Below are 14,872 nucleotides of genomic sequence, written 5' to 3' on the forward strand. Positions count from 1 at the left end.
TATTTGGCTGTGCTGGGTGTTGCGCACTGCAGGATCTTCGTTGCCGCGTGCGGGATCTTTAGTTGCAGCATACGGGATCTAGTTCCCTGACCAGGGATCGAACCTTGGCCCCCTGCATTTGGAGCGCTGAGTCTTAGCCACTGGACCATCAGGGAAGTCCCTCCACGTCTCTTTAAACTGGTCCCAGGTTACTCACCTTTCCAGTTTTTTGGGTTTTTTTAAAAACTTCTTCCCTCTTATACTCCAGACATGCTTGTTTCCTTACCTTGTCATATCCTATTTCCCTGCCTAGAAATCCATCACCCAAAGCTGAATTAGATGTCATTCCTATCTACTCTCATAGTGCCCTGTGCTTCACCTAATAGATGTCATCTAATTGTCTGAATCTACCACTAGTTTGAACTCCTTGAGGGCAGGAAGTGGTTTAATTAGGTATATCCAAGGTACCTAATGTCCTAATGCCCAACTAATTTGAGTGAATGAAGGCTGCCTTTATTGCAGAGTTGGGTGGAGGATTTTGAACTAGACCCTAGGAACTATGGCCTTCAGTCTTTTTGTTCCTACAGTTTAAGGGTTCATCCTAGGCCATGGAGAAACCATTAGGTTGGGGAAAATTATTAAAACCATTTAGAATTAGGCATAGATTTATCTCTAAAGACCAGCATGCTCAAACTAATAACTTTAATGCCTGTCAGTCGTTTATGTAAAGCAGATAAGGTCCATGAAACCTGCCACAAGCCATAAGCCCCTGGTTTAGTCCCGGGATTTTTTTTTTTTTTTTTTTTTGCATTCAAGACTCCGCCCATGGGCCTCCAAATGGCGGAAGAACTGCACGCTACGTCGCGACTTCTCACACGACTGCGGAGGCATCCCGACGCTACGCCGGCGGCGTAGGCGGGGCGGCCGGCTCTTCCTTCCTCTCTGCTTCGGCTCCACCCCCAGCGCTTCACACGCTCATTGTGAAGCGACAGCGGCCGGCAGCCTTCAGGGCTGCTTGAGACCTAGAGACTAAGTCCTTGGCGCGCGTGAGCGCCCGCGCTGCTCCTTACCCACTCCAAAGGAGAGGGGCGCGAGACTCACCTCTCCTTATTCCCCTCTCTCCCGCCCGGAGCTAACCGCCCCGGTGCGCCCGGGCAGCTCGTGCCGCCGCTCCCTCCTCCCCGCCCCTCCCCCGTCGGGCGCTCCTGCCCGCGCGCTCCTCCCCCCTCTCTTTCCCCAGCGACGCGCACGCGCGCCAAGCCGGCTCGCGCCCTCTCGCTTTCCTCTGGCCCGCGAGACCCCCTCCCCTTCCGCCTCGCGGCGCTTCCTCGCGCCGCCGTCTTCTCTATCCACCCCCGACACCGCGGGGCTCGCCCCCGCCCGCCAACGGCGGGTCCCCAGCTTCTCAGTCCCCCTCGCTTCCCGCGCTCTCCGGCGGGGGCCCAGCCCCGGCCTCCTCGCTCCTTCCCTTCCCCCTGATTCCCCTTCCGGACGCTGCCATCATGTTGAAGCCTCAGCCGCCACAACAGACCTCCCAGCCCCAGCAGCCGCCCCCCACGCAACAGGCCGTGGCCCGCCGGCCTCCCGGGGGCACCAGCCCTCCCAACGGCGGCCTCCCGGGGCCCTTGGCCTCCACCTCGGCTCCCCCAGGGCCTCCCGCGGCCGCCTCTCCCTGCCTGGGGCCTGCAGCCGCTGCCGGGAGCGGACTCCGCCGGGGAGCTGAGGGCGTTTTGGCGCCTCAGCCGCCGCCGCCTCAGCAGCAACATCAGGAGAGGCCAGGGGCACCGGCTATCGGCAGCGCCAGGTGAGGATGGGTGGGTTTCTGGGCGCTGGAGCCGAGGTGGTTGAGCCCTGTACATCGCGCGAGGCGGACTTCTAGGCTGGTCACCTTTGAGGGGCGTTAGGGGGAGTGGGGAAACCCCTAGAAGCTGGGGGTGGGCCCCTCAGGTCCTAAGGAGGTCGGCGGAGAAGCGTCCCCGTGGCCACCGGGGCATTTAGGGGCCGTGCTCGGCTCAGCGAGCTTAGTCAGGGCTTGGAGCCTGGGCCTTAAGGGCAGGCAGGGCGCATCCCGCCAGCGGCATCGGAACGAGGAGTTGGCGGGGTGGGGGGGGGGGGGGGCGGTGAAGAGGTGATCGGGGTCCCCGGCTCCATTACCACGAAGGGTCTCGCGGTCCCCGGCTTCAGCCAATGGGGAGTCGGCGGCTGGAAGGGGTCCCTGGCCGTAGCCAATGGAGGGGGGCGCGCGGCCCACAGTTTGGCCAATGGGGAGGGAGGGACTTGAGAGCGAGTTGCTACCTCCCCCTTCCCAGTCCGCCCAGTAGGAAGGGAGCAGGGTGGGCGGGGGGACGGAAGGAGGGACGAAGCTGGGAGGACTGCGGGCCGGGAACCTCCAGCGCGCGCGCTCTTCCTCTACGTGCGCGCGGATGCTCTGTCTTATGACCCGGCCATTCTCCAGCCCCGGGTAACACACAGGGCAGCGGCTGGGAGTGCGCGTTTACGGGTTCGCCTGGTGTTCTTGGCTGAGTGGTGGACACCTCACTCCGTGTCTTCTGTATGTGGGTTTCTGGAATTGAGAGTGGAGGTACACGCAGGCGCAGTGGGTTCTGATCGCGGGAGGGGGATTTTGAAGAGGCCCGTGGGCTTTAATGCGCAGGCGCAGACCGGGCGAGGCTTCCCGGTGGATAGGTTTTGCGGCTGCGCTGTCCTCCAGCCCCGCCAGCGGCCCCCTAATCGCCCTCTTTAACCGCTGGTTACATCAGCCAGCGAGGAGCAGGGTTACTGGACGACTGGTGACACCTCCTAGAGTGGGTAACAACCTGAATGAGTAAAGAGGGTCGAGAAGGGTGGATTGTAGAGGGAGAAACACCCCCGCATCCCTCCCCCCGCAGGGTTTGGGGCGTAAGGCTGCGGGAAATGATGGTCTTTTCTGTTTGGGAGGTAATATGTCTGAGCTAGGTAATTCCAAATCTGCACTCTCTGAGCTTCCACCTTTACATCTGGGGTGAGTTATTTGTTGTAGAATGTGGTAGATTTGTCTTTTGGAAACATGCAGCCCTCGCCCTCTTGCAGAAAGTGAAATGGTTGTGTTGAGTTGGCTTTTACAGCAATTGACAACCTTTGGTTATTTGAGGTCTAGTTTACTGGTATTTGGAGGAAATGGGTTTTTATGCCTGTTTTTCTTTCTCTATATAAAGTGAGAATTTGAAAATCTTGTTGATTAATTGGTTTGTAACCTAAATGATCATCTTCACATATTATGTGGTTCTAGCATACCAAGTCCTTTGAAATCAGTTTTATAAGAGGCATTGAACATAATCTAAATAACTACTTTCTCATTTCCTTTTTTTATAGGGGACAAAGCACAGGAAAGGGACCCCCACAGTCACCGGTGAGTGCCTTTTCCCCCCCTGCCTAGGGCCCAGAGACCTTAAAGATATACGTATGTGTGGCGATATAGGGCAGATTAGTGCAGAAATAGTCAGGTGGGTTCAGAAGCGCAAGGGGTTCAGCACATACAAGGTGGGTGTACGTGCAACGTGGACATTTTGAAGGAAGATGAGATGGTGACTGGCCGTTCCTTTATTTGTCTCTCTCCTGTGTTACTGACAGGTGTTTGAGGGTGTCTACAACAATTCCAGAATGCTGCATTTCCTTACAGCTGTTGTGGTAAGTGTGTACCTAACCCCTAGGTTGAGGAATGTAATGCATCAGTTTGCTAGAGGCACTCTTCTTTTCTTCCCCCCACTCTTTCAGGGCTCCACTTGTGATGTAAAGGTAAAGAATGGTACTACCTATGAAGGTATCTTCAAGACGCTGAGCTCAAAGGTTAGTGTATTCAAATTACCTTAGTTTTGGAGTTACATAGGAGGAAGAGGGGGGAGATGAAATAGGCTCATTGAAGATGGTAAATTGAGTGGTGTTGGACAACATTGTGGCTGTACTCATTTATAAAAGTACTTATGTTTTTGTCTTTACATTTCTTGATACTGACCCTTGGGTGTTGGGAAATGGGACTTTTTTAGTTTGAACTGGCAGTGGATGCTGTGCACCGGAAAGCATCGGAGCCAGCAGGTGGTCCTCGTCGGGAAGACATTGTGGACACCATGGTGTTTAAGCCAAGTGATGTCATGCTTGTCCACTTCCGCAATGTTGACTTCAATTATGCCACTAAAGGTATTTATTGAGCCACGCTTTTATGTCAGACCTGCTTCTTGAGTAGAGGGCAGAGAACGTGATGGCTTGATTCTCCTCTTCCCTCCCCCTCTTTACCATCTTCATTTATGTCTGAGGAAGAAGGCTAGAGTTTTCTTCTTGAGGATATGTCTTAAAGTCTAAGATAGAGTGGAGTGAATTCCAGCCTGTATTGTGGTTCTTCATACATTCCTTGCTTTGTTTTCAACTTCTTGCTTCTTTTGCACTCTTAGAACGAGACTTTTTATTCTGCACTCCACCCCTTGCCCCCACCCCCCTATGTCTGACACACAGAAACCTCTTTGCTTCTGTGGTGGGAGGGGTGTTAGAAAGAAGGCTGTGAAATGTCACCTGACTCCTGATCCTCAATCTGCCCTCACAGACAAGTTCACTGATTCAGCCATTGCCATGAACTCGAAGGTGAATGGGGAGCACAAAGAGAAGGTGCTTCAGCGCTGGGAGGGGGGTGACAGCAACAGCGACGACTACGACCTCGAGTCGGACATGGTACAGTCTCCTTCCCTGAGAACCGGGGAGCTGGGGGGCTCTGCTGCCGGAGGGCGGGGTGTTGATATGATGACGTTCTTGGAACCAAGAGTTGCTGGGATGGGCAGGGGGGAATTCTTTTACTATTGCTTATCGATGGCAGTCAGATTCTAATGGAAAGGTACAGAAAATAATGAAAATACCTGTTTTTCCATCATCTGTGATTGACAGCTGTTAACATTTGCTTCAAGTTAACATAGATCAGATTGAGTACTTGTGTAGGCTCATTTCCCTTCCTCAAAACAACTACCTTGAGCATTTAAAATTTCTCATTAGTGAGTGCATTGTTATTTCACTGTATTAATTTGTCTAAAATTTACTCTTTTTGCCTATTTTTGAATTTTTACCATTGGTACGTAGATCTCGTCATTGCTCTTAACTATTGTGTACTGTTCTACAAAACAAATTGTGTTTATCCCTTTCCTTACTGATGGGTGGAGGGTTTCTGCTATTATTTTGACATGAAAAATGGCACCTTATTGAATTTTTAGAACGTGTATCCCTATGTGTATATGCCAGAATTTCTCTGGGGTTTAAACCTGGAAATGGATGTTAGGTTTTGAAGGCTTCTCTTTTACTGGATGTTGCTGATTTGTACTGCAATCAGTAGAACTAGTTGACAGTCCCACTAGCCATGTTACTTTTTTTCCACTTGTGGTTTGGCTAGATTTTTAGAATTTCAACCTGCTGGAGGAGAAAGACAGGTTATTGTTGCTTTCCTTGCTGGGTTTTAAAACATTCTCCCTCTTCCTTTAGTCCAATGGATGGGACCCCAATGAAATGTTCAAGTTCAATGAGGAGAACTACGGTGTAAAAACCACTTATGACAGCAGTCTCTCTTCTTATACGTGAGTGTCTTGGTGCTTCTCACGTGGTGCAGTTTGAGGTGTGGGGTCATGAACAGAAGGCGGGTCTCCAGGTGGAGCAGAGCTTTTGTATGTGCTTTTCTGGGTGTCCAGATTGCCCTCTCCCCACTCCCAATCTGCCCTGTGCACTGCTCCCACAAAGGTTTTCTCCTCTTCTTAACCTTGATTCCATGGGTAGAATTAACTTTTCTTGTCCATACTTTCCCTCTAAAACCTGAACAAATTTGTATACGTGTGTAAGTGTCCCTCAGATTCAGAGATAGGCCTTGTTGCTCCGCCTGGGGCCCTACTGGATGCCAGTTCAGTATATGCTGAGTTGTTGAAGGGTTTAAACACTCACATATCTGAGCTGGTGATAGGACTGATAGAAATGTCTTCCCTTTTCCCCCTCTTGTCCTGTGGCACTGGGATGGTGGTGGTTCTCTCAGGGTGCCCTTAGAGAAGGACAACTCAGAAGAATTTCGTCAGCGGGAGCTGCGTGCAGCCCAATTGGCTCGAGAGATTGAATCAAGCCCCCAGTACCGCCTGCGGATCGCCATGGAGAACGATGACGGGCGCACCGAAGAGGAGAAGCACAGTGCAGTTCAGCGACAGGGTTCAGGGCGAGAGAGCCCCAGCTTGGCATCTAGGTGATTGCTGGGGTGGCTGGTCGGTGGGGGGCTCACTGCTCAGGCCAAGAGCCTGGTATACTCTTGTTGAAGCCTCACAACCATTTAGGTTAATACATAGTTATTTCCAGTTTTTAAGTTTAGGAGACCGAAGTCTAGAACCGTTAAGTGATTTGCCCAAGGTAACAAAGCTGAAGCTTATGGACTAAAGACAGGTTTTGTTGAGCTTTTTGATACATATTCTTTTTTTCTGTGAATATTTATTCATACGTTTTACTTTTCCCTTTGTGAAAATGAAACTGAAGTGTGCGGTATCTTATAAACGCTCCACCTTAAACCACAACATGACACTATCTTTATTGTGGGTCAGGAGGGTTAGAATGGTGGAGCACTGGTTGCTTTGTTCTGGTCAGATTTTGATGCAACATAGGGTCATCCTCCTGGAGTCACAGAACATATGACTAAGATAGCTCTTCAAGTGAAACAGTTCAGAAAACCAAAGCCAGGCGTGTGTGTGTGTGTGTGTGTGTGTGTGTGTGTGTGTGTGTGTGTGTGTGTGTGTGTGTGTGTGTGTGTGTGTGTGTGTGTGTGTGTGTGTGTGTGTAAGGCAGGAAGTGGACTTTAGAAGGAGGGGTTCATCTTTGTAAAATGTGTTTGTGGCTACTTGATGTTATTTGAACTCTCTCCCCAGGGAGGGAAAGTATATCCCTCTACCCCAACGAGTTCGGGAAGGTCCCCGGGGAGGAGTTCGATGCAGTAGTTCTCGGGGCGGCCGGCCTGGCCTTAGCTCTTTGCCACCTCGTGGCCCTCACCATCTTGACAATAGCAGCCCTGGCCCAGGTTCTGAGACACGTGGTATCAATGGAGGTGAGTTACGAAGCAGACTTGTAAGGGGCAGGGAGGGGGATGGTAAGGAGGTGGGAAAGACAAAAGAATTTAGATGGGTTGGAAGGAAGATGTGTTGATAGTAATGTAATAGAAGGAACTCTGCCTCTTTTTTCCCATCTTTAAAAAAAAAAAAAAATATAGGCCCTTCCCGCATGTCCCCTAAGGCACAGCGGCCTCTGAGAGGTGCCAAGACTCTGTCTTCCCCCAGCAGCAGGCCTTCTGGAGAAGCTTCTGTTCCACCTCCTCCTGCAGGTAAGATTCCAGTGGTGTTTACATGAAGAAATAGATAGAAATTTGTGAAGGGATATAAATGTCAGTTGTTACAGTGCTGGGATGGGAGACAGTTTCAAGATATGAAAGGTGTTTTGGAGACTTGGATTTATGCTTTTTAGAAAATAAGTTTTCAGTTTCCCTTGTGCGGAAAGTCCAGCTTGGCCATTGTGTCTGGCCAGCAGATGTCTTTTGTTTAAGTTAGTCACCAACGTTTTAAGACAGGAGAAATCATAGAAAATTTCTGATTTCTTTTGAAATACAGAAAGTTCTGCCAACACTGAACCTGTCTTGCTGCATAGTTCTGGTTGGTTGGAACTGAGTCATTACCGCCCCTTTCAGCATTCCAGTCTTTCATGGTACCCATGAGGCCATTTTAACTGCTTAAACTTAACCTGCCTTGCCGTTCTAAGCATTTAGGTTTGTGACCTTGTGGATAAACTTTTCTTGGTGTTTCTCGTGAGTCCTTGGTACCCATTGCTCATTGACCAGCAGTGACTATCACATGGCTCTCCCTTCTCTTCCAGTTGGCCGGATGTACCCCCCACGTTCTCCGAAGTCTGCTGCCCCTGCCCCAGTCTCAGCTTCCTGCCCTGAGCCTCCCATTGGCTCAGCGGTACCGACTTCTTCAGCTTCCATCCCCGTGACATCATCAGTTGGGGATCCTGGAGTAGGCTCCATTTCCCCTGCTTCTCCAAAGATCTCACTGGCCCCCACAGATGGTAAGAACCACCTGATTGAGGGCTGTGGACAGTGGGAAGTGTGGTTCTGGACAGAAGGGCCTTCATGCATCTCTCCTTTCTTGCTCAGTAAAAGAACTCCCAACCAAGGAACCTGGGAGAACGCTGGAGTCCCAGGAGCTGTCCCGGATAGCTGGGAAAGGTAAGGATTGTTTTGTTTTGTTTTGTTTTGTTTTTCCTGCCAGAGTCTAATACCCCTTTGATTAGGAGAGCATTTCAGTTAGGGAACTTGTTGGAATTCAGAAACAGACAATGTGTACCAGCCCTTTGATCCTAACTTAAAGGGTTCTAAAGAGTTTGGTTTTTTCCTTGGTTTTTTTGTTTTTTTTTTTTTGTCTTTTGAGATGCCATGTAGCCACCTTCAAGAAAAGAAATATGCATTTTTCTCCTTTTTTGCTATTTCTCATAGTCCCTGGCCTTCAGAACGAGCAGAAACGCTTTCAACTGGAAGAACTGAGAAAATTTGGGGCCCAGTTTAAGGTGAGAAAAGTGTGGGAATGCACTAGGATGTTCACAGGATAGAGATGGCGGGAAGGGGTTGGGGGAGGTTTATGAAATAGGCACCGTTGTGGCATCAAGAGATGTGAGCAGGTGAAGGAAGCAAGGTGGGCCTGGGGTCTGGCCTGGACAGTCCTCTGTATGTTGTATATATGTTCTCTCCTTCCAGCTTCAGCCCAGTAGCTCCCCTGAGACCAGCCTGGATCCTTTTCCTCCCCGGATCCTAAAGGAGGAGGCCAAAGGGAAGGAGAAGGAGGTCGATGGTCTTTTGGCTTCAGAGCCCATGGGGTCCCCTGTTTCCTCCAAGACAGAATCCGTATCGGATAAGGAGGACAAACCACCCCTGCCACCAGCAGGAGGCACCGAGGGGTCAGATCAGCCCCCCCCACCTTGCCCGAGCCAAACCGGCAGCCCCCCAATGGGCCTCATCAAGGGAGATGACAAGGACGAGGGCCCTGTTGCTGAGTGAGTGGGGTTTGGAGCTGGGTGGGTGTTGCGTGATGAGGGCCAGACTGTGAGGATTTACTTAATTTTTCTCTCATAGGCAAGTGAAGAAGTCAACATTGAACCCTAATGCCAAGGAGTTCAATCCCACTAAGCCCCTGCTGTCTGTGGTGAGATGGGATGGGGGAATGTGGGCTTTGGTTTCCATGAGGGAGACTTGGGAGCAGGGTGTTAGAGCAGTGGAGGGGGAGCACCTGACTGTCAGGCAGCGAGAGGAGACATTGTCAAAGTGTGTAGGGACCACAACAGTTGGGGAAACAGGTCTCAGAGCTGGGTGGCAAGGGATCGTGATGCGTCTGACAAACAGATATTTGTGGGTTTCTCCCTGGGACTTAGCATTTGGTTCAGGGGGGATCTGAGTGGTAATTAGGAGCATAGACTTCATTTGGACCCACTGACTTGGCTTGATCCTTTGTGCTTGTGAGCTTTGTGGTCTTGGATAAGCCACTTAACCTCTCTGCCTCAGTTTCCTCACCTATATTTGAGAAAGCCCGTCTCGTAGGGTTTGATGTAAGGCTTACCCAAGATGAGGTGTAGGGTGTGTTTGGCGCACAGCACTCTGTGGATGCTATTGAATGGGGAGGGGGTGGGTTACAGAAGTCATTAAGGTAATCTTATACATGTCCTCCTTTGTCTCTTACAGAATAAATCCACCAGTACTCCAACTTCTCCTGGGCCCCGGACTCATTCAACTCCCTCCATCCCGGTGCTGACAGCAGGCCAGAGTGGGCTCTATAGCCCCCAGTACATTTCCTACATACCTCAGATCCACATGGGGCCAGCTGTTCAGGTGAGAGAAGAGACTGGGTGGGCCCAGGGGGGTTAGAGGTTTGGCTGCACTGCCTGAGGGACCGAGTCAAGCCTGTTCTGAGCATTTGTAAGCGAGTCGTTCAGCCTCACCTGTGCTCTTGCCCCTAGGCACCTCAGATGTATCCATATCCTGTGTCCAACTCAGTGCCTGGACAGCAGGGCAAGTACCGGGGAGCAAAAGGTGAGCAGGGTCAGGAGGGGCAGTCGGTGGCACTGCCCAGGGCCTGCTGGCAGATGGAGCTTGAGTTCTGCACTGTTTCCCCCCCGCCTGCAGGCTCCCTGCCCCCCCAGCGCTCGGACCAACACCAGCCAGCCTCGGCCCCGCCGATGATGCAGGCCGCCGCCGCCGCGGGCCCACCTCTGGTGGCTGCCACACCTTATTCTTCCTACATCCCTTACAATCCACAGCAGTTCCCAGGCCAGCCCGCCATGATGCAGCCCATGGCCCACTACCCCTCGCAGGTGACTGAGGCATGGGAAGAAGGTGGGCTGCAGAACCCCTACTTAGAAAGCCCGTCTTCTCCACCTCCCAGACTCCGAGGAGCTGGTGAGGGAGGCAGGCAGAGTTGTGGGTGGTGGTGTCCAACTTGGGCTTTAGTCCTGGCTCTGGTAGGGCCTGTGCAAGGCAGTGGATCCCTGGCGTTGGTTTCTTCCCTGTGAAGTGCGGCATCTCCTTGGGAGGGCTGTCGTGAGTGTGTAGCTGGCTGGTCATGACAAGGCCGCAGTGGCTCTGTGCCCGAGTTGCTGGGCAGCAGGATGTGCCTGCTGAGCAGACCGCTTCTCTCCTCGCCCTTCCAGCCGGTGTTTGCCCCCATGCTTCAGAGCAACCCACGCATGCTGACGTCGGGGAGCCATCCCCAGGCCATTGTGTCATCCTCCACCCCTCAGTACCCTTCTGCAGAGCAGCCCACCCCCCAAGCCCTTTATGGTGAGTTCTGTACTCTCCCCCCTCCAGGCTGTGCTCCTCAGCCCCCTCTGGTGTGCTCAGCACTCTTTCTCTCCCCCTTTCCTGCTGTAGCCACTGTTCACCAGTCCTATCCACACCATGCTACGCAGCTCCATGCCCACCAGCCGCAGCCAGCCACCACGCCTACTGGGAGCCAGCCGCAGTCCCAGCATGCGGCCCCCAGTCCCGTCCAGGTGCCTGCCGTGGGGGATCCCAGTGGGCAGGGCAGGAGTGGACGGCTGGGAGAGAGGGGTAGGGCTAGGGGTCGTTCCCCAGCAGGGAGAACCAGGGGTCAGCGGGCGGTAGGCCTGGGTACAGGAGGAGAAAGTGGCACTCACCCTTCACCTCCCCCTGACAGCACCAGGCGGGGCAGGCCCCACACCTGGGCAGTGGACAGCCACAGCAGAACCTGTACCACCCGGGGGCCCTGACAGGCACACCGCCTTCTCTGCCACCGGGACCTTCTGCCCAGTCCCCTCAGAGCAGCTTCCCCCAACCAGCCGCTGTGTATGCCATCCATGCCCACCAGCAGCTGCCCCACGGCTTCACCAACATGGCCCATGTTACCCAGGTAAGAGGCCACGCGACCTGCTTTGTCACGAGGACTTGAACGATGGGGCCACCCCATCCCTGAATCCTTTGTACTCTTGACACTGGGATTCTCAGAGCCCGTGTTGAGCTCCTGTGGTGCTCCCAGCTCCTTTTTGTTCTCTGCAGGCCCATGTCCAAACTGGAATCACAGCAGCCCCGCCCCCTCACCCTGGGGCTCCCCACCCGCCCCAGGTGATGCTGCTGCACCCACCCCAGAGCCATGGGGGCCCCCCCCAAGGCGCAGTGCCCCAGAGTGGGGTGCCTGCACTCTCAGCTTCCACACCCTCACCCTACCCCTACATCGGACACCCCCAAGGTGAGCAGCCTGGCCAGGCGCCTGGATTTCCAGGAGGAGCCGATGACAGGATTCGTGAGTTCTCGTTAGCCGGGGGAATTTGGCATGGAAGATCTGATGGGCTGCAGGTGGGGCAGGATGCACGGGTTCTGGGCGGGGAGTGAGGGGTCTTGGAGGCAGGGCCGTCCCACAGGGCGCCTGCCGACCTGCACCTGTCTGTGAAGTGTGTAGGGTGGGCAGAAGCCACAGTCGCCGCCGCCAGGGGCTTGCTCCTGGCTCTGTCCTTTGCTTCCCTCCGTCCTCGCTCAGTTGTGATCCAGCAGCCCCCCTCCCCACTGCCTCCCCAGCTCTCAGTGACCCCGACTGTCTCCTGACTTAGCCGAGGTAAGGTCAGCGCAGCAGACAGGGCCAGGCTGGGGTGTGGGGGGCTGAGCTGGGCACATGAGGAAGGGCTCTGGCTCACTGGGAAACGGCGATTGATCTGTGCTTCTGACAGCCCCATGAGACACCTTGAGGAGGCCGCTCCTACCAACACTCCCCCCACACCCCACACTGGATGGCATTGGATGAAGGGACAGCTGCTTGGGTTCTAATGCTCCTGCTCTCTTCTCTTTCCCCTCCAACCAGTTCAATCTCATCCCTCCCAGCAGCTCCCCTTCCACCCCCCGGGGAACTGAAGATTGTCCTGGCCGCGACCTGAGACCTCCATGAGTGGAGGGAAGAGTGATCTATGTCTCTTCCCCCAGCAGCTCGGACCAGTCCCAGCCCCCCAGCCCCCTTTCCCCCACCGGGGGGGGGGGGGAGCTGGGGAGTTCCTGCCAAGCACCTTGAATGGGAAGGGCCTCAAAGTGGGCAGGGCCAGGGTCCAGCGGGGGTGGGGGGTTCCTGCTCTGCCCCTGCCCATCCCCACCCCATCTTGCCCTCCCATCCTCTCATCTGTCCCCCCGCTGGAGATGGAAGATCTTTTATTTTCTATTATTTATAACCTCAGACTTGGGCGCCCTGTTCTTTCTTCCCCATTAACTTGAGTGACCCGCGTGAGAGAAACAGATGCCCCACAAGGATGGTTGGACAAGGACTTTTACTTTTTATTACATAAAAATATTTAAAAAAAATTAAAAAAAATAAAATTTTAAACTAACTTAACCTGCTTAGTTTCCTCTTTGGAGAATAGTGAGATGGTGGCTGTGAGTTTTATGTGGTTCCCGAGGTGGGGCAGAGTAGCAGTATAGCCCAAATATGCCTTTCTGGCTCTGTAACTGCTGCTCTGGTCACCAGTCACTCGGCTGTTTTCTCTCCTCAAAATTGGCCTCATTGTGAGGTGTGGTTTGAAGTTTTCATTTCTAATGTAAGTACTTCATGAGTTACGCCTGCCTCTTTACACTAAAAAGTACAGTAGTATCTTGGACCGCTGGAAATAAGGGCCTGACTGGAGCACAGCCGGGAGGTCTTGGGTGTGGGTGAGAGCTGTGAGATGAAGCTGCTAGTGGAAGTGGGGAGGAGGCTGGGTTGAGCCAGGTTGAGGGGAAGCAGGAGCTAAATTAGGAAGAGAGGAGCAAAGTATGGGTTGGAGAAATAACAGGGCTCAGGAGGTGGTTTTGTTCTGATTTTTTTTTTTTTTCCAGACAGTTTGGAATTCTTACTGTTATGTCCTGGCCTTGGTTTCTTATTGTAAAGTGAAGATTTCACACTTACAGGATAAAGAATGGGACTGGTGTTCAGTGAGAGAGAAAATTGGCTGAGACCAGGGCAGGAAGAATGAAGTTAGATATCGGGGGAGAATTCCCAGGGTATGAGTATCTGAATGAAACCTAGTGGTTTGGCAGGCATGGGGTTGGGGAAGGCAGGCAAGGTGTTCAGAGAGGTGAGTGGGAAAAGGCATTATCTGTAGCAGCTAATTGGCTGTTAAAAATGGGCAGGTTTGGGGTCCCAAGTGACGGAGCTGTTTTAGGGACCATCCGTTGGAGTTGGGAGACAGTGATGAAAAAAGCAGGAGCAGGAAAGCCTTCACTTGGGCTCTGGATGTTTGTGGTGCAGGTGGAGACAGGTTTCTAGGAGAGATGTAATTGCAGGCAGTCCTGAGTAGCCCTTTTGATAATTTATTCCTAAGAGCAGAAATCTTGAAGTTGGAAGGGAACTTAGCCTCCACCCAGTCAGGAAACCTCCTGTGAAACCTTTCAGCCTCACCTTGGACACCGAAGAGGAAAGCTCTATTGGTGGATAGTACTTTTCGTGAAGTTCCTCTGTCCTCTCGAGATTGCTTCTTGTTTGCCTTGTTCTGGAGTCACAGATCAGGCCGTTTCTCAAAACAGCTCTCAGGGACTTAACCTGGTTGCGCAGTGGTTAAGACTCCAAGCTCCCAATGCAGGGGGCCTGGGTTCAATTCCTGGCCAAAAAACTAGATCCCACATGCATGCCACAATTAAGGAGCCTGCCTGCTGCAACTAAGACCTGGTGCAACCAAGTAAATATTTAAAAGAAACAGAACAGGCTCACAGGTTGGGCTTAAGACCCTCCCCTCTGAGCTGCTTGTGAGTAGGTTGTCTGTCCTGGACACATCCATTTGTCAGGATCCAGGTTTGAAAGGGTGCCCGTTAATGCCTGCTGAAAGTCACCTTTTCTGTGGGGGGTCAGCATCCTGACCAGGAATTTCAAGTTTTTAAAAATCTCAGCATGTTTTTGTTTTGTTTTGGGCCATGCCTTGCGGCATGTGAATTGTTTCCTGGCCAGGGACTGAACCCTGGCCCTCATCAGTGAAAGCACGGAGTCCTTACCACCGGACCACTGGGGAATTCCCCCAGATCTCAGCATTTTACTCCCTGTGCATTTGAATAAACAGACCTTGTTAATTTTAAATCTCAGTAAATGTTGAAAACTTTCATGCTACAGCAGAACCCATGACACGGTGGTGATAGCCCACCAAGCAAACAAATCGTGTATTTACCAAATACCTTGTATGTCCTGGGGAAGACAGGCAGGATACAGTCCCCAGTATCAACAGCCTAATAACTACTCAGAGAGGAAACCAGGTGGGTCTGGCACCTGAACTGGGCCCAAGCTATAAGCACTCTCCCAGTATCTCCCAGTAGGATATCCAAGATACAGCCTCTTTTATGTATGTAGCACTTTGGTAGGCAGTC

The 14,872-nt window shown here is 52.6% G+C and overlaps 1 protein-coding gene across 15 annotated transcripts; it reads left to right on the forward strand.

The window, feature by feature from the left end:
• The first annotated feature begins 984 nt into the window (after positions 1–984).
• ATXN2L (ataxin 2 like) lies at positions 985–12,873 on the forward strand. 15 transcript variants are annotated; one of them, XM_057748766.1, is made up of 24 exons: positions 994–1,783; positions 3,331–3,367; positions 3,589–3,645; positions 3,733–3,804; positions 4,002–4,152; positions 4,553–4,677; positions 5,473–5,564; positions 6,011–6,211; positions 6,882–7,057; positions 7,220–7,330; positions 7,876–8,070; positions 8,159–8,230; positions 8,498–8,568; positions 8,756–9,051; positions 9,131–9,200; positions 9,734–9,880; positions 10,009–10,081; positions 10,175–10,362; positions 10,699–10,828; positions 10,919–11,040; positions 11,205–11,417; positions 11,564–11,753; positions 11,957–12,116; positions 12,383–12,873. In XM_057748766.1, exons 1-23 carry the CDS (start codon positions 1,482–1,484, stop codon positions 12,109–12,111), a joined length of 3,246 nt encoding a protein of 1,081 aa, XP_057604749.1. In that variant the 5' UTR covers positions 994–1,481; the 3' UTR covers positions 12,112–12,116; positions 12,383–12,873. The 15 variants fall into 15 exon arrangements, with proteins under 15 accessions (XP_057604761.1, XP_057604749.1, XP_057604760.1 ...); XM_057748765.1 differs by having other exon boundaries at positions 995–1,783; positions 12,360–12,873; XM_057748777.1 differs by having other exon boundaries at positions 11,564–11,807; positions 11,957–12,873.
• The last annotated feature ends 1,999 nt before the right edge of the window (positions 12,874–14,872 follow it).

Source organism: Hippopotamus amphibius, chromosome 9 (genome assembly GCF_030028045.1).
Source record: "Hippopotamus amphibius kiboko isolate mHipAmp2 chromosome 9, mHipAmp2.hap2, whole genome shotgun sequence".
NCBI classification, from domain to species: domain Eukaryota; kingdom Metazoa; phylum Chordata; class Mammalia; order Artiodactyla; family Hippopotamidae; genus Hippopotamus; species Hippopotamus amphibius.

Coding starts and splice junctions, on each gene's coding strand:
- ATXN2L (XM_057748777.1), top strand. CDS start 1,482: ATGTTGAAGCCTCAGCCGCCACAACAGACCTCCCAGCCCCAGCAGCCG. Junction 9,881..10,008: donor ACATGGGGCCAGCTGTTCAG/GTGAGAGAAGAG, acceptor TCTTGCCCCTAG/GCACCTCAGATGTATCCATA. Junction 10,363..10,698: donor TGGCCCACTACCCCTCGCAG/GTGACTGAGGCA, acceptor TCGCCCTTCCAG/CCGGTGTTTGCCCCCATGCT.